The sequence below is a fragment of the Rhopalosiphum maidis genome, chromosome 3 (genome assembly GCF_003676215.2).
Source record: "Rhopalosiphum maidis isolate BTI-1 chromosome 3, ASM367621v3, whole genome shotgun sequence".
NCBI lineage: Eukaryota > Metazoa > Arthropoda > Insecta > Hemiptera > Aphididae > Rhopalosiphum > Rhopalosiphum maidis.
This window is the reverse complement of record NC_040879.1, coordinates 49,707,045-49,732,871: the sequence shown is the minus strand read 5'-3', so window position 1 is coordinate 49,732,871 and position 25,827 is coordinate 49,707,045. Positions and strand designations below refer to the sequence as shown.

At 22.7% G+C, this 25,827-nt stretch overlaps 2 protein-coding genes across 2 annotated transcripts; one reads left to right on the top strand and one right to left on the bottom strand.

Moving 5' to 3' along the window:
• Positions 1 to 3,706: 3,706 nt before the first annotated feature.
• LOC113557896 (coiled-coil domain-containing protein 22) lies at positions 3,707 to 11,575 on the bottom strand. The gene is made up of 11 exons (XM_026963436.2): positions 11,140 to 11,575; positions 10,018 to 10,189; positions 7,783 to 7,912; positions 6,570 to 6,725; positions 6,337 to 6,488; positions 5,375 to 5,551; positions 5,078 to 5,311; positions 4,533 to 4,672; positions 4,287 to 4,452; positions 4,088 to 4,222; positions 3,707 to 3,995 (listed from the first exon to the last, which is right to left on the bottom strand). Exons 1-11 carry the CDS (start codon positions 11,187 to 11,189, stop codon positions 3,876 to 3,878), a joined length of 1,632 nt encoding a protein of 543 aa, XP_026819237.1. The 5' UTR covers positions 11,190 to 11,575; the 3' UTR covers positions 3,707 to 3,875.
• A 194-nt stretch (positions 11,576 to 11,769) lies between these two features.
• Positions 11,770 to 24,962, top strand: LOC113557421 (reticulocyte-binding protein 2 homolog a-like). The gene is made up of 12 exons (XM_026962930.2): positions 11,770 to 12,208; positions 13,080 to 13,252; positions 14,325 to 14,445; positions 15,628 to 15,720; positions 15,793 to 16,001; positions 16,068 to 16,206; positions 18,129 to 18,180; positions 18,246 to 18,368; positions 19,628 to 22,527; positions 22,597 to 22,736; positions 24,150 to 24,295; positions 24,788 to 24,962. Exons 1-12 carry the CDS (start codon positions 12,131 to 12,133, stop codon positions 24,832 to 24,834), a joined length of 4,221 nt encoding a protein of 1,406 aa, XP_026818731.1. The 5' UTR covers positions 11,770 to 12,130; the 3' UTR covers positions 24,835 to 24,962.
• The last annotated feature ends 865 nt before the right edge of the window (positions 24,963 to 25,827 follow it).

The window sequence follows — 25,827 nt, the reverse complement described above, 5'->3', positions numbered from 1 at the left end:
TTTTTCTAATAAAAAAAAAAAAAATCAAAATTAATAATGTATAATAGCAAAATAAAATATATCTATTAATAATTTGATTATTTTATACCAAATTATCAGCTAAATTGATCTTTTGTTATTTCTTGACCTAAGACATTTTATTATAATTATATTTTGTTAAAAATTGTTTGTTTATTTTATTTTGTTTTTAATTAGATTTTAATTTATAAATAATTTAAACTATTACCGAAACAAAACAATATTAAAATCTTTGTTACTTATTCAAAAAACGATATTAAGTTTTACAATAAATATTTGTTTGATAATATATTTTTTTATATTTAATTAATAGTTATGGATTATTAATTATTATATTATTTTTATCAAAACGGAAAAAAATTTTTTGCATTGGTCAATTTTATTTATTGTTTTTTATTACAATTTCATATAATTTTTTCTTTATTTTATCTGTAATCAATAATGTTCGTTTTTTTGCATATAAACCAACTATTACCAAAGAATGCCTTAAAAAATAATTTTTTCCTAGTCATATTAAAATCTACATGCCTTAATGTTGTTAATTTATTTATTTTAACAGTTTAAACAATGTATGTATTGTTTATAATTATGTTTGTATTATAAAATTACTATGAGCTTATAATATTATAACTTCAAACTTATTATTGATAAATGTTAAAGATCTACATTCTATAGAATCGTTAAAATTATTCAAGTAATGTAATATGTGATATAAGTTTTAAATGTTTAAATCTGGTCATTTTTTTTATTATTATTATTGTTGTAATAAAAATATACATTTAAAGAATTTCAAAGTTTATTTATAGAAAGTTACTGATAAATATTTTATTTAAAATGTCATTGAACTAACGTATCTATATTTTTTAAATTTCTAAACTGTTATACTAGTTACACATGGATTTATTTTGATAATTGTACTTATGTATTGGTATATAAATCTGTCAATTTTATGATTTTTAAGTGCATTTATTAATCAAAATCAGCAAGACATCCGTCCAATAATATATGATATAAATTTTTTTTATTATATTTGTATACATATGAGTTAAACTATGTTATTTTCTGTTATTGCCTTTTTTAACTTTGTAACAGTATATGCAATTTAAACAATTATATTTAATTATTTATAATTCAATGTTATATGCTTAATATTTTGTATAGAAACGTTTATCACTGTTATGACTAATAATCAATTTAGCAAAAATAGTAAATGAGAAATAAAGCACAATGTTTTTTGTCCATCGACGTATTTTTGTGTCAAACAATGTTTTTACAAATTATAACTTTTTATGTTATTTCTGCTATAATTTTTTATGGGCCATCAAAATTCTAAGTACATATAATGTCATGGTATATGTTATTTATTCTTTGTCTGCGGGCCGGATAAAATTTACCAATGGTTTTTCACGGAACTAAATTATTTTGACTAAATAATAATAATTTTTACAAGTTATGTACAGTTTGGTAAATGACGATGAGAATACTACATATATGTAAGAAATTATGTATAAATATATCAGTTTAATTGGGTTACAATAACCCTAAAACAATATAATAATAGTATTAATAATGTTATCTTAAGCAGAACCTGTTTGTTACTGCTTCTAGTCTACTGAGTTTACACAAATTACTAAGAATGTATAAATACAAGTTTTGTATACTATACAATTAGAATTGGTTCCAACTTAAAAGCTTAAATGTCCCAACTTTTTTTTTATATTTTAATAAATATTTTAGGGTACAATGGGTTGTATGAAGGTAGAGTACATTAAACAAGAGGCTTTATCTTCCCAAAAGTTGCTTTTGGCGTACATTTTTATTATCTAAGTAAATATACGTGGGAAGTCGTCTTCTTTCGTCTGCTTCCTTATTCCTCACTGATAGAACACGTGTTTCAGAGAAAAGATGGACTCGGACTAAAATGTTTTCCGTTTTGCCATGTGTTGCAAACAGGGCGTGGAACGAATCGTTTTGCTCAGCGTTACAGAACCAGCAGGCAGTGGATCAAAGTTTACCAAACTGTTGAGGTAGGTTGTTGAACAACCGTGACTACTGACGAGTGAGTCCTTGCATGTCAATAGGTGAAATTTTAGTGTTGTATAATGTTGTAACCCGTAAGGTCAACATTTAATAATTATTAAAAAGTTATAAATAAAATTCACAAAAAAACATAATGCTGTGAAATTTATGTATGCAAGTTGTAAGATTTAATAGTATTTAAGAATTTGACTCTGATTGTGTCATTCTGATGCTAACTTGCAGTTTTCTTAGAAGTCCAAGAATTCTTGGAGAGACGAGTTTGGTGACTAATAGCTAGAATAAACCCTGATGTTCTGTGTAGATACCAAAATAAAACCTTGTTCTCTGGGGACTATCTCCTCCAATTGGATATTTGTCATGATAGTTGCTTTATTGTTTAGGTCTTTTGATGCTCTCAGTTGCACTGCTCTAGCTACGTCTTGGCATTGCTGATTGCATTGTATATCTAGATTCAGAGTTCACATAAACAATATTTTCGGATGGACTTCATTAACACTGGGTCTGTGAATTTTATTATATTAATTTTTTTTATATCAATAAGCTATATAATACTTATAATGATTAATCATTGTTATACTTCATCAGCAAGTCTGCAAAATCATTTCATATTCACGTCTCGACCACACGGAAAGCACAGTAAAGGTTTAATAAAACAGTAGTGAGAGATTACTACAACAGACAATAATTATAATTAGATAGATTTAATGCTAATGATTGTAACAGAAACTAGCAGCTGTGACAATGTGTGGCTAGAAGGAAACAGCAAATAGTGTGTTTAAGATGAATAGAAGGTAAATATTTAATCTATATGAGTTCAGATCAAAATAGGGTTTTTGGAAAGTTAGACAGTTCCGTTGTACACATTTTGAGAACATTCTAACCTTTACAATACATACAAATACAATTGCAATACAATTTACTTTTTTTATTTAATGGCATTGCTAATTTTTTTTATACATTTTAATGGATTATTGTTTTTTTAATTGTAAATTTGACAAAGTTAGAGTAAGTTGAAATTAATGAATAATAAATTTAATTATATGTTTTTATAATTTATCTTAATTTTACAAAATCTTTAAGACATTAAAAAAATGTATTTATATCAATGTTGTTATTTAACAAGCATTAATGTTTATTTACGCATTTTTTCATATTTGTGTACAAATAGCCATATAATAATATTGGGGCTACCTCAAGTAAAAAGAATAGTTAAAATATTGCCGTAAACCACAAATTGTTTTACAATTTTAAGCTCTTTAAATTCAATAATTTTATAAGATTAAAAAAATAATTTTATACAATTAATTAAAAAAAGTAAATTGAATTATGCACCATGCATGTGTGTACCAAAATCGTTTAATATTGAAATTTTCTTAAAATATGAGTACTCTTTTTTAATCTCAGGATAATTTCATTTCGATCTTTCTTTCCAAATTGAAATATTCTCTAAATTTTTGACAAACAAATAATTTGTTAATCAAATGCTTATAAAATAAAATTATGACAATGTATCTTACATATTTTTAAAAAGTAAATAATTTTATTTTGTAATAAGGTATAACAATTAAATTTAAGTATAAATCAGAATCATAAAGTTGAATCTGAAATTTGATTATTTTTTAAATTCGTACAATATTAATTTCTTAATAAAACAAATTAAATGGTATTATAAAAGATATATTAAATATGACTGATACATAAAAATAATGAATAATTATATTTATTAAGTTAACTATTTTTCAATAATGAGTTCTCGAATCTGACATTAGCTACAAAATATAATGAGTTAATGCTTAGGAATTGAACAGAATTCAAGCTTAATTATTTTGATTTTTAATTTTTTTTAATAATAATAGTTGTTCGTTCTTAACAAGTTCTAAATCTTTCCTAAGTTTTTGAACATTAACTGCGGCTTGATGAGGGTTTTCATTTTCAATCTAAAAAAAAAGTAATACAACATATTTTAAATAACATCTGAATAAATATATGTTTGATAACAATGATAATAATAAAAATAAATATAATATACTTGTTCTTCTAAATCTTTAATTTCTCTTCCAATTGTACCTGTCTGTTTTACAGATGTTATAATGCTAGAACTATTAGAATGAATAGCAGCTAATAGTTTATAGCATTTACGAATTGTATCATCTTTTTTTGCTACCTATATAACATATTTTAGTATTATAAAATTAAAAGCTAGGATAAAATTAATAATATTTAAATACCTTAAACATCAATTCATCAATTGAAATAAAACATCGCTCTACTTTACCATCTAAAGAATTTATTTCTTTTTGAACTTGCCTGGTATCATTCAAATTTTTATTAATTTCTTTTTTTTGTTTTTCAATATTAGATATAATTTCTAGTATTCTTTGTGTATAACTTGACCTAAATAACATGTATTAAGCATTTAATACTTTTACTAACTATACAGTAATTTAAATTCGATTAGAATACATTTTACAGACCTTGAATTATAATTTGGCTTTGAGTCTAAATCATTCCTACATATTTTTATAATATCTTCTTTTTTTTGTATATCTTCAAAAATATTTTGTAATTTCAGTTTTTCATTTCCGTACACCATTTCTAGTTTAATATTTTTGGCCTTAAAAGTTATCAAAATTCGTTAAAAATATATGAATACTGTTCTGTATTTTTAGTAAATTACATTTGTATTTAAATTTAATACAAATAACTAGGTATTACAATCTAGGGGTGGGCAAATTTGGTTTGTATTATAGTCAGATGCAATTTGAATTTTATTTATCAAATCAAAATTTATTCATAATTATATTATGAATTTAAATTTTGTTTGTATTATAATAAATATGAATAATAAAATATATTAATATTTTAGTTATATAAGATAAATTTATTTTAATTGTACTATGAATTTATTAAATTTATATTTTAAAATGTGAACCTATGGGCCTTCACACAAACATGGTTTATGGAGCTCATTATCTTTTAAAGATTAATTAAAACTTTAGTAAAATAATAAAATACTCACTCGTTTTTTATTTAGTCTTTCATTTAGATCTGATATAATTAATTTCTGTTCATTTTCATATTTACTCCATTTATTGTTCATTCTTTTTATTTTATCTGGTGCTGCATCAACTTTATTTTTTAATTTAGTAACAATCTCGGGATTATCAATAATATTTAAACTTTTTTCTTGAACAGCAATTTCTTTTTCTAATTTCTCTAATTTCAACATAAGATTTATGTTTGTGGAATGTTGCTACATAGAAATAGGATAAATATTTACAAACAATTTTTATTTATTTACAAAGAAACAACTTACTTTTAAGGATAAATTTTTTAGTTCGTTATTTCTTGAAACTAGTTCTTCAATATACGTTGCTTCAGATTCTTTTGATATATTTTCAACTTGATCTTTAGATAAACTTTTAACTATAGGGTTAAAATTACTTGTTTGTTTAGAATTTGATTTTTCTATTTCACCTTGGACTATTTTAGACTAAAACAGATTTATTAATTGTGTAAGTAATTTCCTAGTTACATTTAAACTTTGAAGTAATATTTAATTAACATTAAAGGAGGAGTGTTTTGGTGTTGTAATACTCTCCTTAACATAAGAATTATAAAAAAATAATAATTACTATCTGCTGTTATATGGTTTTTCTATTTCATATTTGATATTATAATGAAGACTGATGACTAAAATCCATAGTATGTGAACCCTTCTCATTATACTCAAATTTAAATTTGAAATACTTCCTACAAAAAAAAAACCCTGGCCATGTGCCTGCTAATAGATATGATATAATTTAAATAATATATCAAAAATTAGTGTAAAAAAATAATAATTTAACAATATTATAAATTTAATATCAAAAATGTATGTAAAATAATGTCTATTTACTATAGTAAAAATAAATTAATTGACATTAAGTTATTAACTTATCTATTTTAAATTTTTTTTTATAAATTATATTTTAAAATAATTTTGTGTTCTATTAGACAGTCAGTGAAATTATTTTAATTAAATTAAAAATTTTAATTGAATCAACAATAGTTTCTAAAAAAAATATATATTGCCATTTTTATTTAATATCTTTCACAGAGAAAAAACTTAGTAGTTAAACAACGTAGAATAATTGATAATTACTACATTTTAAAATATTTAAAATTTAAATTGATATAACTATACTTTTATAGACGTTTTTATAATAAACCTAGGAGAGTAGGAACTAAATATACTTATTAGAATTTTTTCTTTACTTATTAAAATTATATTTTTACCTTTGATAAATCATCTGTTGTTTTAAGTTCAAACTCATAAATATTCAGCAACCTTTTAGTATTAAGTGTTATTAGTGAAGGAATTAAATATTTCAAGTCTGATGGTTGTTCAGTTATATATTTTAAACTATTAATACAGAAATTTCTCCATTCTAAAAAATCAAAACAAAATAAAATAATTAAATGTTAATCTTATTAACTATTATATATGATCTATAAATGATAAACCTTACCAGCAGGTGTACAGTTTCTTTTATGTCCTGGTACAGTTACACCTGATTCTAAAAGTACAGAGATGTATGAAAATATTGAAAATAATGAAGAATTCAATGGTTTTCTATCAGACGATAAACTTTTTTTAAGTTCTTTTAAAATTGCACATCGTTTACCTAAATAATAAAATAAAATAATTAATATAGAATATTAATAGTAGAATACATAAAAATGTATTTATATGGTTCACATCTAATAAGATATTGTTAATTATTTTTTTTCAAAAATAAAATATTATAACTTACAAGCAGGGTTTGGGACTTATAGCACTTAAAAAATTTAAACAAGTGCTAAAATATGCATTAAAACCTATGAAATATGCATACAAAATTTTAAAATATGCATTTAATTATATTTATTATTCATATTTTAGAATAAGTAGTAAAAATAAAAAATTTAAAAGAAAAATATTGTTTAAAATTTTGGATAAATCTGTATTATTTCTTGATAATAGGCTACTTCTCAATTTTTGAACTTATTTGTGAACTAAATAAATATAGGAAAAATTAAAAATTATATTTTATATTTATCTTACTATCATTGTTACATTGAATAATTAAATGTTTTCGCAAGTTAAGTACAGAAAAAACATACAAATATACGATTGCATTAATATTTTTTTTTCAATTCAAAGCTTTACTTTATTTTTCTGATTTAGTTAAGTATGTACATATAGTTTTTGTTTAAAATTTTAAAATGTTTTCAAAATATGCATAAAAAATATGAAAACCCCCAAGAATCACTATCTTGCAAACCATGAAATATGTAAAAATATCCACTTTCAAATTTCAGCTTGGATACTATGGCATTGAGAAATTAATTTATTTTGCACACTACTGTTTTTTAGAATGAATAAAAAATATATGTAAATACTATAAGTCCTAAACTCTGCTTACAAGTTACCTTACTGTATAAATATTGTTTTTGTTATAAGTATTGTTAACATTGAAAAAATGTTAAACATATTTTCGCAAACAAAATTTATTGGTATGACAATTCCAGCATATGCCCGATATTATTTTTTACATTTAAATCTCAACCTCTTCTGAAGAAAATGATATGTATTTTTTGTTATTTTTACATGAATTAATTTGATGTATTTCCGGGGTTCTTTTTGAGATACCTTATACAATAATTTAATTAAACGAGTATAAATACATATATACAACATACTTCTGTATTCTATGATATTTTCAACTTCTTTAGGTAATTTTTCAATTAAAAACATTAATATTCTTCTCATATCTGTAATATTTCCATATAAAATTGTTTGATATCCTATGTCAGACTTGAAACCAACTTTCTAAAATAATTTTTAAAATAATTTAACATAATTAGCAAATTATAAGTAAAGTTTTTACTAAACTTAAAAGTTATCTACCTAAACTAAATTGTTATATTATTTGAATAACCAATAATATTTAAAAAAAAAAAAGCTTGATATTAAAATAAATAAGAATGAATTTAAGTTGTAATAAAAATGTGTTATTTATAGATAAATACAACTTGTATAATTGAATATTAGCTAACGTCCAATATATAATTTGCCAGGCATGTTTACTCGCATGATTAATACATTTAGATTATGTTTTTTAGAATTTTCGAGCATACTTAAAGACATAGGAGGAAATCGGGCTTGGGGGAGACTAAGCCCCCCAGAAGTTTAAAGTACAGGTCTTAGTATTATATAGGTGTAATGAGTATATTGCTCAGCCCCTTCAGTAATTTCACCAAATTTCCGCTTATGCTTAAAGATCTTATTTTCAAATACTTACACATTTCATGATATTTAAGAAGTGTCATGTGGTCAACCAAAATCTTTTTTTCAATACACAGTGTGGTAGAGAAACTACTTTATTGTTTAAAATATTAATAACACAAATAGTATAAGATACATCGGTTTAATTCTTTTTCCATGATATAAGAAGACATTTAAAGTTTTTATTTGTACATCTTAAAAATCATATTGTTTAAGTGTCTTTTGTTCTGGTCAAAGCATTGAGATAATTGAGTTTTGAAGTTTCTCTTTATTCTTTTCAGCATACTAACGGGCATATTATTGATAGCAGCTTGAAAATTGTACTTTTATATTTTTGTACAACCATTTTTAAGGACTATTATCATTAGTATATACATTTTAATAACTCATAAATTTCTCATTCAAGTTTTGATATAAATGATTTAAAATTTATATTTTCAAAAAATTCTTATTTAGTACATTTGAAAATTCCAAAAATCAGAATTTGAACATATATTAAAGAAAAACTGGGAGTAAGCATACTTGGTGAACTTGGTGAATCATTCTATACATTATAATTATTTATCAGGATGATTAATTTAAATAAGATTTATTTCCTAAAAGAATGGGGTTTTATATACGATAGCATTTGGTAGTCAGTTTATTAGTCTACAATGTTGCACTGTAAAAACAATTCATTATTAAAATTATTGTATGTATTATATATTTAATTAAAAATTAACATATTATGTATTAATTGATTTTTACATTATTTAATATTTTTTTTATACTATATAATATCCTACTTTTAAGTGTATTTATCTATATATTGAATAATCAATAATTTGTATTATCGTTTTATTTTAATTTTTATTATTTAAAAATTTGGTAGTTGCTAATCATTATATTTAATATTTTGATCTTAGCCATTAGATGAGTAGATTACTAAATTAGTAGCTTTTTTTATTTATGATAATATAGTGTTCAGACAATAATATCAGATATAAAAATTAATAATTACATAATTTGACCTATAAAGTACCAGTACTGCCTATGTTGGAAAATTGAGTGGCATATTGCATGTAAACAAAAATAACTAATGAAAAGAAAAAAAAAATGAACAATTATCAATATTTTATAGTAAAAATTGTTTTTTGATGATGTTTAAGGAACCAGAAGAAATAGGCCCATGATAAAAATAGAAATTTGAAAAAGTTATTACAAATCAGTATATTACCTATATTATTATTATATTTGAATCACAAATCATTTTAAATATGTATATCTATTATTAAAAAATAAAGTGTGTTACATCAAAAAAATCTGTAATTTTTGTTAGTAACATATTTATATAAATATAAAAATTGTGTAATATTTTTGTTTCTACTTTTTCAAAGTTTGTTTTTTAGTTATATTGTTATTCATTATTACTTTATTAGCCATATAATTTGATATTAATTATTTAATATTTTTTCTTAAGTTGAAATTTATTGTTTTTACAAATCGTAGATAATATGGACTGTATATAATATGGATATTATAGATAAGTTGTTTATTTAAATTAACTAAAAATAAATGTCATTAAATTTGTATAGTCATTATAAGAATACCATAAATAGATATCTATGAACTCACTTATATAATATATTAATAAATAGTATTACTTTTACCTTACAAGCATCTGCTACAGTGATACCATATTGATATTTAGCAGACATAGATCGAGGAATTGTAAAAGATAAGTTTATTGTTGGTTGAATTTTTTGTAAGCACATTATTATTGCTTTTATTAAATTTTCCTGAGCTATATTTGTAAAAGCAGTTTCATTTTCCGAGAATTCACTAAAAAAAAAAAGGAACTATTACTTACAAATATAGTTTATTATATATTATGTTGAAGTTCCTGCAACCGTAAATAAGCCGCATTATTTCAATACTTTAAATTTTTTTTACAAAAATTACTAAAAGCAAATATTTTTAATGCTAGTAAACACTGAACACATATTATAAAATGATCAACTTCTTCTAAGTTCTTTCAAGATCTTGTGGGAAAACATTTTTTTGCTATGTATTATGTATTTATTTAGTGGAAAATTACTAAAGTAGTTTATACTGATGAAAATAACTAAAAATTAAAATTTAGTGTTATTAAAAAAAAACATTCAGCAAGTGGCAAGTTGGAAATTTATCACTTTACAAAGAAATTAAATTTAAAATATAACAATAATTTAATAACTTATTAATTTATTAAATTTTTAATTAAAATATTTATTAGGTAGGTACTAAAATGTATATCAACTAAATTGGGATGATGGATTTGTATGTAAAAATGTTGCTTTTCTTTTTCCTATAACACTTATTATTAAATTCAAATACATTTTTGCTTTAGTTTTAAAGGTGTTATTAATTAGATATTAATAATCCATTACATTAAAAAAATTAAAATTAAAATGATTGAATTCAATATTTTTATCACATAGTTTTCAAAAAATCATGTATAATCCAGGTGACAATGAGTGACATAATAATTTTATTCAAAAGAATATTTTGATCATAATTAAGTTAACTATCTACTGGATAGTACTTTGAATTTAAACTTTTAAAAGGGTTGTACCTATTGACAGTCAAAAGTTGCTGAAAACATTTTGAACAATTACTTATAACATAGATAACCACAAAAATTATATTTAAAAAAATGTACTTATATAATGATATATACATCTATACATTACCACTAATAAATATATAAATTGTATATTATCCATAGTTTAAGTTAAGAAAAAGAAACTCACCAACCAATCTCTTTTAGAGTACAAAATATTATTGCATCAATTTCTTCCATTTTACGCAGTAAAACAGTCTTAATCGAATATAAAATAAATTTAATGTATTTATATAAAAACCACGATTAAAACAATAAGAACATTAAGAACCGCGTTTCAAGAAATTATAATACCAAAAACAACGATTGCGTAACACAGTTACAACTGCAGTTAGATATACCTTATTTATTTAAATTCATTATTTGGTGTTTTGTATTTGTATGTCTTAATAGTATAGAAGTATAAATTAACTCAAAATATTATAGGGTTCAAACACTATTAATTAGTATGATACGAATTATTTAAAATTGTTAGGTAATAGTGTTATTGCCATATTAGTTGGTAATATCTTTTTAAGCTACTATTTTACTACTGTTCATATTTTTATGAAAATATGAACTGGTAATTGATTAACATCCAATCATAATAATTGTCGTTGCAGTGCGGCTGATTACCATGTATTATCATTATGTAATATGCACTATCAATAATAATTTTAAAAAATGATCTCGTGGTGTTTTTAAGGCTTATCTCTCTTACAATCACTCAATTGCTTACTGTGTTTGGAGAATTTAGACCTTCCCATTTGCTTATTCGTACTTATGTCGTGTTAGACGTGTTATGACGTGCCTCTAAAACGTTGATAAATGTTATAATAATTAATTAATAGATAATAGGAGGTACCTATTGGCTATTACCCATACATAATCGACGTAATTCTGAAAATATTGTGCTTTTCATTTTTAGTTGAATAATTTTCACACTAATAGTAACCATTATTACTTTATTTAAATAGTTATTTGTTCAATTTTATGTTAATGCAGTATTTTTCACTATGATTTACTTAGAAAATTATTCCTATCACCAATTATTCTACAATACTTTTAGCCGTCATAGAGTAAATTTTATTTTAGAATAAATTACAAAACAGTAAACTAACACTTCAAGAAGCCTTGTCATTATGGAACAGCAAAGCTCAAATAATAGTGATGATAATGATGGGGAGTTAACAACAAATCAGATAAAACTTAAGGCTCAAGTTAGTATTGTTTAATTTCTTGGATAATAATTTGTATTTTGATTATAACCACAATTTCATGTCTTAGGATGTATATATAAGTGTTACTTATTGTAATTCCTGGTTAATAAAGTCAATGGTATAGTACGATTACTTTTCTAAAACTCAATCTTAATCATGAAACGCTCATGTTGTTCAATGAAATCTTAATACTTGCATCTATATTAGTGTTATTACATTAAGCAGAATTTAGTATATTTAATAATTTTAAGTAATTTTCTTCAAAATTTCCATTGATTTATATTAATCTGCTTTTGAATGCCCCCAAGATCTGATCACAAAAATTTTACTATATTATTTATTAATTAATAACTATTATTTCTATTTATAAATAAAATACATTACCAATTAAATTGAAAATTTTTAGTTTTTTAATTTATTAAATGTAAATTATTCTAGATATATTATTTTTTGTACTTTCAAATTTTAACTCACTAAAATACGTTTTTATCCTTTTAGTGCTATAAATTCTGTAGCCCAACCCCTGATTATTAATTACTCAGTTATTATTACTGCGACGATAAACTAGTTTATCTTGTTTAGAATATGTTTTTAAGGTATGATTGAATATCTTTTGTGTTCTTGAGTTAGATATTGAAATTTGGATATTATTATTTACAAAAAATAAATTTTACATATTATATAATGCTAAATTAAATTTAACAAAATGTATGTAAAAAATAACACAGGTATATAATAGTATTCTAGTATATTATAGTACATTTTAACCTAATTAACATTATGTTTATAACCAAAATATTATGATTCTATATTTTTGTTTATAATCATAATTTTTTATAATTAATTTAATAGATAATTATTTTATTTTTAGGAAATTGCTAAGCGCATGGAAAAATATCATGGTAGATATACATCTTCTAGTCGGTGTAATACACCTTTGCCCATCACATCAGCAGAAAGTATAGAGTCTATACAGAGTAATAGTGTTATTTCTGATACAAGTGACAAAATTTTGTTATTCCGACAAGTTTTAGAAAATGACAGGTATGATTAATAATTATTTAATATTATATTTAATTTAATTGGTCATTTTAAAAACAATATGTCACCATTTAAAAAAATTATATTTTAAAATTTGAGCCATTAGAATTTGGAACACTACAAAAATAACATTAAATATCTCAGGTTATTAAGTTATTTTTGGTTTGTGGAAAATTTCTATTTTATGACATGTTATTTTTGAATTAACTAATTCAATTGAATAAAAGATTTAAGCTTTTTAATTTGAAAAATACTATGAAAATAATAATAAAGTATAGGTAGATAAATAGAATTATTATAATCTCTAGTAATTTTTGCATATAATCAACACATAGTTGTTGTAGGTATATAACACCATATTGTAAGAATAGTTATTTATTAAAACTATAAACATAATGATTTGGATCAAAATTCAACTTGTTTATTTATAAAATTAGAATATCACTTCAAAATTTAAAATTCCAAAGCTATAATCAATTTTGTATTCAAAAAATTGTTTTAAGCAGATTTAATTAAACATCAGTTTATTTTTTGGTTGTGATTAGTGTTTTCTTAAATTTGTATACTTCAGATATGTATTGGAACACTTTAATAGGAATTTATATAGTAAAGATTTGTTTATGTAGACTTGAAATACAAGATTATTCATAAATAGTATTTACTAGAATAAAAAATAAAAAATGTTTAGTATGAAACCATCATAAAACAATAATTTTGTCACAAACGATAATTGTTATTTTCTTTAATTCAAAAAATATTAATCCCTAGGATTTGGATAACTTCTTTCTATATTATATATTATTAATTTTTATACAATAAAATATTGAAATTATTAAGACTAGTTTAGGCTAATATAGGCTTTTATATTAAGAATTATTTATACTATTCTATAGTATAATTGCACTGACTTATGAGTTATAATAATAATATATGAGTGTAATATAATGTTATAATAACTCCCTTTTATATAATATGTTATGGTTTTTGGTAAGATTTAAATGAACATACAATGCACAGTGTACACTCAAATTCTATTAAAATGTATTATACTAAAATAACATAACTTTTATTGCAGAAAGTTAGTTGAGAATAGTAAAATAGATGAGCAAAAATATAATGATGACGATCAAGCGAATGATGAAAATGTATTGGATGTGCAACAACGTGAAAAAGAGAAACCTAATGCAACATATTATGTAAGTTTTCTTACGTATTAAGAAGACGTTATAACCGTATGTTTTATCTCTACCTTACTAATGTACATCATAGCAAATTTTCGATCAGCCAAACACATTTTGTGATGTTAACTTTAATATAAAAGTAAATTTACTATTATCAAATTTAAAGGTATTTAAGGTTTTATTGGTATTATCATTTTAAAATGAGTTATGAACATTTTAAAGTTGTAGTATTTTACATAGCTATAACTCACTTCAAAATGATAATATCAATAAAAGCACATAACATTTCCTAGATAATATTCTTATCTTTAAATTTAATAATAGGTGAATTTACTCTTAATATTAAAGCTAACATCACAAAATATGTTCTGCTGAATGAAAATTTGCTATGATGTACGTTAGTAAGACAAAAGCAACACATGTGGGTATAACTCCTTTTAAATATTTTAATTATTTAATATTAATTTTATTTTTAATTAATTAAAGTTTAAAAGTTCTTTCTTTGAATATTAAAACAATAGTACTGGCAGAAATTAAGTTAGTAATTAGAACCAGTAATTTATTTAATTGTACTGGTTTTCTACTATTTTTCTTTATTTTTTAGATACCAAATTATAGTTTATAATAGATAGGTTTATAATAAATAAGCATTTTTTTTTATTCTTTGTATTATATTTAATATCTCACAAATTGGATAAATACAATGAAAACAATTTTTTATAATTTTAATTTTGTGAAATTCAAATACACTAATGTTAGAAATAGTTATTATCTATATTTTTTCTCGTTAATCAACTTTTTACCAATAAACAATGTTATTATGCTTATTTATTTCAATTATTACATATGCAAATTCAATAAATTATATGTTCTATGATTTTAGTAGAATATGGAAAGTAAAAATGATACTGCTTACATCAAAATAATATAAATTGATTACACAATTGACAAAAATATTATGTTGATGTATAAAGATCCTAGTGATCTAGTGAGTTTAGAAATTAAAATTGTAAATCAGATTTCAGATATGAAATTACTGATTATAATAATGATATAAAAAAATCAACATGATTGTTTTTAAACCTTACAATAAATTTATAATTTAATCTAATGAATTATCAATTGAATAAAAGATATTATATTATGTTTTTTTCTTGTGTTATCATATTTAATATTGAGTTAATTTTTATATTTTAGGAAGATATTATATCAGCACAATATCAGGAAAGAAATATACAATCTTTAAAAAGTCAAATTGTTGAATTGAATGAAAAACTTGAAAATTATCGTGTAAGTTGTATTATATTTAATTACATAAATAAATATTTATTAAATGTTAATTATTTTTTTTTATAAAAATAGAACAATATTACTGAAAAAGATATGTTATTGCAATTAAAAATTAATAAAATTGAGGCATTAAACAAAAGTATAGCACAAAACAAAAAATTACATTTAGAAATAGTGGAAGAGTTAAAAAAAAGAAATATTGAAAACATCAATGAAGAACGTTTAAGATGTACTCAAGAGATTAATCATATTGCAGAAGAAGCAGAAGAATTAAAAAATAAGTTAGTACAAAATAAGAATTAATGAGCTTATTATTAACATATCAAATATTATTTACTTTTTTTTAGTTTAGAGGATGTTCACCGACTCTGTGATAAATTAAAAAAAAAAAATATTAAATTTGATAAAGAAAATACTGAACTAAGAAAAAATGAAATAAGTCTAAAATCAGAAATCGAAAAATTAAGTATAAGCTATGAGAATGAAGTAAGTACATTTTTTATTTACAGAATACTTAATGGGTATTTATTTAATTTAGTTGCCTAGTTTAATTGAAGTTTATTGGAAAGTAATAGGAATTTAATGTAATGGAAACAATACTTACTTATTATTTTAATAATATTGTCTAATAACCTAACATGCTTAATAACATATTGGCTTGTGCAGTATTAAAGTTATAGACATATAAAATATTTTTATTTAGAGCATTAGTTATTTACTACTAAGAAGTATGCCACATTGACATTTGATCTACCTATCCATTACACAAATTAAAGAAAATAATATTTTTAGCATGTATATAGCCTTTTTTAAATCATATTTTATCACAATATATTGCTGGTAAAAGTATATTATTAATAGTTAAGTATGTTTTAGTAATTTTAACATGAGATATATTATTTACTAATACATGTTAAGAATAATTACACCATATAGACCAAAGATCAGCAGTTAACATTTTTTGGAGGGCATATAAATTGTATACCTGTATACATATTTATCTAAAAAAATAAATACAAAAAAAAATTTAATTTAAATTGATAAAAACTTTTAATTAAATTTACAATCAAATAAAAATTAGTTTCTTGTATACGGGCTAGATAAAGTTAGCCCACGGATATCGTTATTTTATAACTCTAGGTCTAAACTATTATAATTTTTATTGGTTTGTTAAATATATGTAGAATTTATAATCTAATTTCAATAAACTAAGACAGTTCTTCATTATCTTTTGATTTTTGTTTACTTTGTACAGACACAGATATAATCTGTGTGGATTGTTTTAAAGAAAAAACAATTCAGTTGTTTTAAAATTATAAGATTATTATTATATTTATCTCTTATGTATTTAGTGTTCATGATTCTATTTGTTTAAAATTGGATTAATTAGAAATTAAATAAGTTATTAACTGTATAGCTAATAAAAAATCTTGGTATTTCTGCAGTATTTTAATAAATTGTGTTATATATTTGTAAGATGGTGATGAGACGCGCAATGACACATGAGTGTGGGTTCTTCTTAAGTTATAGAGTTATAATTATTAGGTCGAGTTTCATTACCATTCACTAAACATTAAATAAATCAAAAGTGAGGTAATAGTTTCTTAAACATAATTTAGTATCCCATGGTCAATTAAATTTTATTATTTTAATTAATTAATTTTTTTCAATAAAAATACTTGTTATACTTAGATTTAATATAATAATAAACTATAATACGAGATATAATCAAATAAAAAAAAAATACACTGACTGACGTCATAAAACAAAATTAACTTTATTTATATAGTACATATCATTATATCAAGATCCCTAAAAACTCACGAGTTTTGAATAAGCAGGAACATTGTTGTAATTGAAAAACTAGTCACCTTGTTCCATATTTTTGCCTTTTGTGATAGACGACATCTCTCAGATAATTTAAAACTTCAATGTAGTAGGTCTTGTTCGCTGAACTGTAGAGCCTTGATGGAAGTACTCATGAACAATACATTTAACCATGAACTAAACAGTCCATGTATCTTTTGAACAAATCTTGTAATAATTTTATTTCAACATTTTTATTTATTACAATTGGATTGTGTAATGTGTATGTTATATATCATGTCTTAATATAATATATCAGTGACATTTTTAAATTCTAATACAGTAAAACCTCAATAAGACGGAACTTCAGTAAAGCGGAAACCTTGGTAATACGGAAAATTTCTTTGGTGCTTTTTTTCAAATTTAATTTTTTTGAACCCATCAAAACATAAACCCTATTTACATAGACAAATTTCATGATCCCCAGCAATTCCGTCTTATCGAGGTGTTGCTATAAAAGAAAACATTAAACATAAGTAACATAATTAATATTGTCAAATAACCATTTTATAAAAATATTTGACACAATTTTTTTTTTTTAGAAAAAGTTGATGCTAAAACACAATCAAGAAACTTCAAAACATCTTATAGGCGGTAAATTGTTTTTTACTTAAAATTATTAATTAATCATATTGCTTATGTATACTTATATGTATTAGATATGGAAAAAGAATTGCTAAGCTTACAACAAGAAAATGATTTATTATCGAGCCATGTAGCTTTGTTGGAGAGTAAACCAGTGCATCATCAAGAAAATGATAATTTATTAATGGAAATTGACAGTAAATATTATATACATTTTTTAAGTATACAACATATTAATAATTCTCGACTATTTCATTAATATATGGGTTAATTCTTTCTAATATTAATGACATCTACACTTTGTAACATGTGTCTAAGAGAAATACATCCCTGTAATTCTGTTTTATTTGGGTCTCCCTTTTTAATCTAGGGCATATTATTGCAGTATTCTTCTGGCAAAGATTCTGTGGCCTATATAATTGAAATCATCTCCTTAATTTTTCTTCTTATTTCAGTATCACCTTTCTTCAGCAACTCGGCCACTGTATTATTTTTCCCAGGTACTTTATTGTTCTTAAAATTATTAATTATGTTGTCAATTTCCTCTTGTTAGGGCTTTTCCATATAGTTGTAGATAGTTTCATTGTTTTATTCTATAACTGGTCGGTTTAATTGTTGATTAAAGTACTCTTTGAAATGGTTCACTGTTCATTATAAGATTATCTTCCGTGATTAGATTTCCCGACTCATTTGAAAGTATTCTTATCTGTGGCTAGAAACCAGCTTTGATACTTTTGCTTTCATTGAAATACTCTAACATTGAATCAATTTTTAATCTTTTATTTATAAATTTTTAATTTATTCAATATATTGTATTATAAGTCTTGGTAAAAAAAATAAAAATAAATTTTGTGTATTGGAATGTATAATATATATTTACATTTTAAAAATAAACAATTTAGATATAATATCTAATGGGGATTTTCAGTTTTTCACAAATATACTATTCTATAAAAAAAAAAATAGAAGAGATGGGAAGCATAAAATAGTCCTCTAGCTATTGAATATAATATTAATTTAAAAATAAATATAATGGTAAAATAAAGTAAATAAAAACATTTACACATTTACAATTTATATATATTAAAAAAAGACTAGTAGCCTTACAAGTTATGACAAATTTTGTTCCTGTAAAACATTGAATCTATATCCTGGTTACTTCTATTATTTACTACTAATTTATTTCTATCTACTCTAATTGCCTGCCCTGGTAAGCAAGTGCTGTAACTCAATAAAATAAGATAGATACGCCAATTGATAGGTATACTAATTTTACACATTTTTTCTTGAGAGAATATCTCTGAAATTTCATTAATATAGGATAAAAGCACAATTATTGTTCTTCGGAAATGCTTTAAGTAAATACATGCATGTATTTTTCTCTTAATATATTGGTTCTTGGCACTTTTTCTTAGCAAAGCAGAGTACATATTATGTATTATTATTATTATTTTAGAAAAAGAATCCGAGATTCAACGTTTAAATCTTGAAAATGAAGAATTAAATAAACAACTCCAAAATCAAATAACGGAAGCTCAGCAGACAGAAAGTCGTTGGATTCAATTGAAAGATGCATACCTTAATGATAAAGAACGTATGACACTCTTGGAAAAGGTAATTGATGAATTAAAAATGAATAACAATGAGTTAAATGATGCTAATGTTAAATTAACTGGACAAATTGAAAAATCTATGGAAAATATAAAATTATTAAAAGCTGATAACGACACACACCAAGAACGCATATCTGATCTAATGGCAGTTATAGAAAACATGCGTGAAACATTTGAAAAAGCAATGAAGGAAGCTTCAAATGAATATGAACAAAATAAAAAGAATTTTATTCGACAACATGAAGATGATCAAGTTTTAATTACAACCTGTAACAATAAACTTAAAGATAGTATAACGTCAATAAATGAATTAACTAATCAATTAAATATTGTTTTAAAAGACAATAACTCATTTAAATGCGAACGTTTAGAGTTAAATGATTGTCTTAGCAAAAAAGATACAGAAATATTTAAATTGAATAATACTATTACAGAATTTCATACATTGTCTACGCAATTAACTAATGAGTTAGAACTTGTTAAAAACGAGAATAATATGCTTTTAAATAAATTAAATGGAACTAATATTGCAATGGAAGATAATAAATTATTATCAGATCGATACCAAAAACAAAAACAACTACTGAAAGTAAAAATCAAAGCTTTAAAAGAATCTGAAAGCAATTGTTCAATTTTACAGCAGCAAGTTGCATCTTTAAATAAAGAAATACATGTTTTGAATCAGAGATTGGCATATCTTATTCAAAGTAATAAACAAATAAGTACTGTTGTACGAAACTGTGATGAAGAACTTCAAAATTGTTACGAATTATTAAATAAAATTGTAATTAAATCAAATTTACAAAATCAAAACATACATATATTTCGTTGTGTTTTGATGGGTCTGGCATCATTATTTTCTTTTGAAAATGTTGGTGTTGAGGTCGATATTGATGTGATTGAAATGGTCGATTCAATTAGTAACAATACCATTCTAGATAATGAACTGCAAATTTGTCTTAAAAAAATGGTCTTTGGTTCTATTCATATTTTAGAATACATTATAAATTTAAATGATTCTCAAAAACATTCTAATGCACAATTAATTGACCACACTGAAGTTGAAAAACGTGTATCTGAAGCTGTAGAAAAGGTTAAATTATCAACACAAAATGAATATCACAAACAAAATAATGAACTACTCAAATTAATAGAAAACTTACAAAATGATAATTATACACTAAAATTAAATATGTCTTCTTGTACTTTAGAAAATAAAGAAGTATTAACAGACTTAAATGGTCCTGCATTAAACAATTTACTGTCTTTAGAAAATGTAGATATAAAATGTATTAAGAATGAAAACGTTACGTTAAAACAATTTTTAAAAAATATCCAAAAAGATTTGGGTTTGGTTATTAATGATGATAAAGATGATGGAGAGTTACTAAATTCATTAAGTACACTTGAGTTCTACATAAATGAAATAAAAAACGAAAATAAACTTTTAAACAATCAGATTAGTGAACATCAGAGATTAATTTCATTGAAAACTGTGGAACAACCTATTGAACTGGAAACTGATAAATATTCAAATTTAAACTCACAAAATGAATTTATTCAAACTATAGAAAACCTTGAAGAAAACAATGAAGGTAAGAAAATAGTATCTGAGGATGTATGTTTGAAGAAATTACAAAATTCAGAAGTAATGGCTTCTACAGAAAATGGCGATTCAAAGATTTTATTGGTACGTTACAAAAATTTAAAATCTCGATTCAAAGAATGCCGAGCTAAAACAATTGACTTAGAAAAAAAAATTGTTAACTTAACAAATGATTTGGAATCTGCAAATTCTAAGTATAAACAATTAAATGATCAATATTCCAATGAAAATGAAACTCATGAAGCAGATATAATCCAATGTCAGTCAGAAATTGAAAATCTCATGGGTGAAAAACTTGAAGCTTATCGTCAATTGACTGCACTTAAGGAAAAACATGAAATATTGCAAAATGATTATGATCAGCTTAAAAGTAATTTAGATGACCAGAATTCATTGAATGATAAAGATTCAAATTCTATTCACATAAATGAACAAAATACAGTTCTAAAAGGAAAATTGAAAGAAACTCAACGTTTAATTGATTCAGCTTATTCAAGAGTTTTATGCGAATGGCCAGCAATTGAAAATGATAGTGACTGGGTAGTTGTTCAATCCAAAAAATTAGATAAAATAGTTGATGCTAAATGTTGTGATAGTTTGTATGGTTCTAATTTAGAAGAATCTGAAGTTAAACGATTACAAACTTATGTTCAAACTATTCATGAATTAGTTACTTCTATTTTAACTAATATATGCAATATTGAAGTTTCATCAAGTAATGTACTAATTGATTTAATGTCAGACTTAAAATCTTGCACGGAAACATTATTAGAATTCATATCTGTTAAAAATAATAAATCTACCAATGAACTCCATAAAAAATTAACTCAAGATAGTGTTGTTAAAGACAGCAATATTCTCATCCCTGAGGAATCATCAATAAATAAATCTTTAAGTTCTAGTGAAGAAGCAACACAATCTTCCTTATTAACAAATGGAGAAAATGAACAGCTACAGCGGTCCATTGCTGAGCGTGATCGATTAATAGAATTTCTTTCTGTTAAAATATCAAAATTGGATAATTTAAATCGAAATGTTGATGATATAAGATTAGTTCAAGACAAACTGGACAGAGCATTAACAGCCGTGCATGAGAGAGATGTTAGATGTGATGAATTAACTCTAGAATTGACCCGGGTAAATAATTAAAATGTGAATTTTTCTATTAATTTGTGTTTTGATTTTATATGAATTTATAATTTTTAGTTATTAGAAGAACGTGATATGCTGCAATTGAAATTATCAAATTCTATCAGACAAATTCAATTCTTATCTGACAATAAATCTCAATTGGGTACATCAAATGTATTAGATGAAAAATTTGATTTAAAAACCATGGATGACAAGTAAAATATTTTATAAAATAAAATTATGAACTTTTATAATTAAATGTTATAGTTTTACAGCTGCCATTTCTATTTTTTGTTTATATAGAATAATAATTATTATAATTTTATTATCAATCTATTGCTGACAAATTTAATGTATTGGCATCAATGTCCTACTTAGCTTCGGTATTTTAGATTTTTCTAATGTAACTTATTATTTCTATGTTGAAATTTTTTTTACAAAAATCAGTTTTTAATCAAATTAATGTTATTATTTTTTGTAATTAAAAAATGTATAACCATAATTACCTGAAATTTTCACTAGCTGCTTATATTTTTAACACAATTTATGATTCTTCAATATACTTAAACTTTTTTTGAGTAAATTTTTTTCAAAAATGTCTTTTTCAATTTAATAGAATTTAAAAAAATGAAATAATTTGATGTAAATTCATTATAACTTTGTATGAGTGTTAAAAGTTTAAATTTTGAAAACATTGAATATTCATGCATAAATTCTAATATTTGGTTAAACAACTTTAGTTTTTTATATAGATTTAAATTGATATTAGTTATAGAAACTTGAAACATTCCACTGTTATTTAAATTATTATTTTCTATGTATATTATTATTTTCAATAAAATGTATAAAATATTTAGACCAATCCAAAGCAATTTATAAGCATTTAAAATGTTCATATACATTTTTAATATTTGTTTACATTTAAGAAAAAATAACAATCAAATACTTCAAACATATCATGTATAGAAAATGATTATATAAACACATGGTTAAAATTTCAAGTTTCTACGGTTATTAATTTTTGAATTATAAAAAATTCAAGAAATTAATTTGTCAAAAATTGGTTAAACATAAAAATTTTATTAGTTATTTTATTACTTTTATTTGTTTATTGTTCGCCCTGATTATTAAGAAAACTACTAAGCATTTTTTACTTGCGACTTCCCAAAGTTAATAGTCAAATAATTTTTACTGTCCTATAAATTGATGACGAACACACAAAAAAAAAATAATAATAAAAAACATATCATTGTAAAATCAATACATTCATTTGTACTTAGAATCTAAAATGATATCATAGATATTTTGCATAATAAAACAAATCTATAGTAATAAAATTAGGTTAAATTATAGAAATATATTATCAAAAATTGAATGACAGATAGAATTAAGCAACACTATATTTCATTAAATGATTGCACAACTGTAATATACTTAGTAATTGGTAATTACTTAGAATCGTTTTTAATATGCAATAATTTTTATGGAATTCTAATTTATATTAACTATTACATTGACCTTCTTAATACACTTGGCACTTGCTGTACGTTTGTACAGCAGAGTAGTTACCTATTTACTCAATTTTTTCTATATTAAACATATTATTTATTTATTAATATTAACTCTAGACTAGAAGAATTGCACAGTTTAGAGTATAGAAAAGATGCTGAATTGTTTACTGATCAAGAACAGAGACATAAGTCACAAATGCAACTCCATCAAAATCGTCAAGATAATTCTACAACTTCCGGAGCAAATTCACTTAAAACTACAGGTAAAAAATCTTTAATTAATAATATAAAATAAAATAAAGTTTAAAAATATTTATATTTTTTTTTCGCATTGCTGACCTTACAATTAAAATATTATAAATCTAATTTTGTGTTTGAATTTTTTTTTTTATTAGTCTAATATGAAACTATACCATTTATAAATATGAATCCAATTTTAATGTATTGTAATATATAATACAAATTTTATTTTGATTTTACTAGTACTTTTTTGTTATTTGTATTTTAGATTTTTTAGTTGGCCTTTATTTTATTAATAACTTACAAAAAATATTTTAAAATTTTTAAGACCAATTTTTATTTTTATGCCATTATATTCTAATTATGTGCTTTATTTTAAGGGGCTTTTTTAGAGCTACAAAATTCAAACTTTGAATTACTTTTGTTTTATTAACACAATGTGAACCTTATTTTACATTTCATATTTTTATGTTATTCGCATAATATTAATAATTATTTTTAATGTTATTTTTTAGAAGAAGCAAATACTCCACTGTCCTGGTTTAAAGATATACTATGGTAAAGGTATTTAACTTGTTAACTTTAACCTCTTATCTTAATATATTTTGTAATAATTAAGATTAACTAGATATTGTTATTTTGTTTTTAATTGCAAATAAATATTAGTTATTCTTATTCTAAAATTAAATATTTGCCACTTATATATTAAAAGATTTGTTTTATATGTATTAAAATTAAAATTATATAAATAAATATATTATATACTTTTTAATTTATAAAAAAATTTACCATTTGTTTTATTTTATGCCTTTTCTTTGAGATACTTCTAATTAAATTATATAATAGTGTTCATTTATTGTTTTAACTGTTAACAAATTGGAAACTTTAAGGATTGTACATCACAGTATTTAATGTTCTGCCCATTCAAATAAAAATTGCTAATGAAAAAACCAAATTAGTTTAAAATTGTTTAAATTATTACTATAAAAAGAAAAAAGAGAAAATAAATGAAATATTGAAAATGAATGTACTATAAATGAACTGATCAATTGATAAACATGATATCAAAGATAAACATGAAAAAAAAATACTTATATGAACTATGAGGATTTGTTAAGAGAACATTATGCAGGTAGCATGTGTTGTCTCTGTCTTACTAATGTACATCATAACAAATTTGTGTTCAGTAGAAAACATTTTGTGGTGTTAGCTTTAATATTAGTATAAGTTTACCAATTATCATATTTAATGGTAAGAATATTATCTAGAAAATATTCTTAACTATGAATTTGAAGCTAACATAAAAAAATGTGTAAACAACAGACAGACTTATTAAAAAGTTCAAGAGTTTCGGAATTGCAAATGAAGTATAAAGAAAATCAGTACAAATATGATAGATACAAATTGAATTAAAGTGAAAATGTAATATAAATAACAGTAATAATAAGAGCTTAGATTTATACTACCAAAATATTTACATATGTTAAAAAAAAATTCAAAAAATGTATCATACTAATATGATTTATTTATTCAATTTATCACAGTTTTTTAAAAA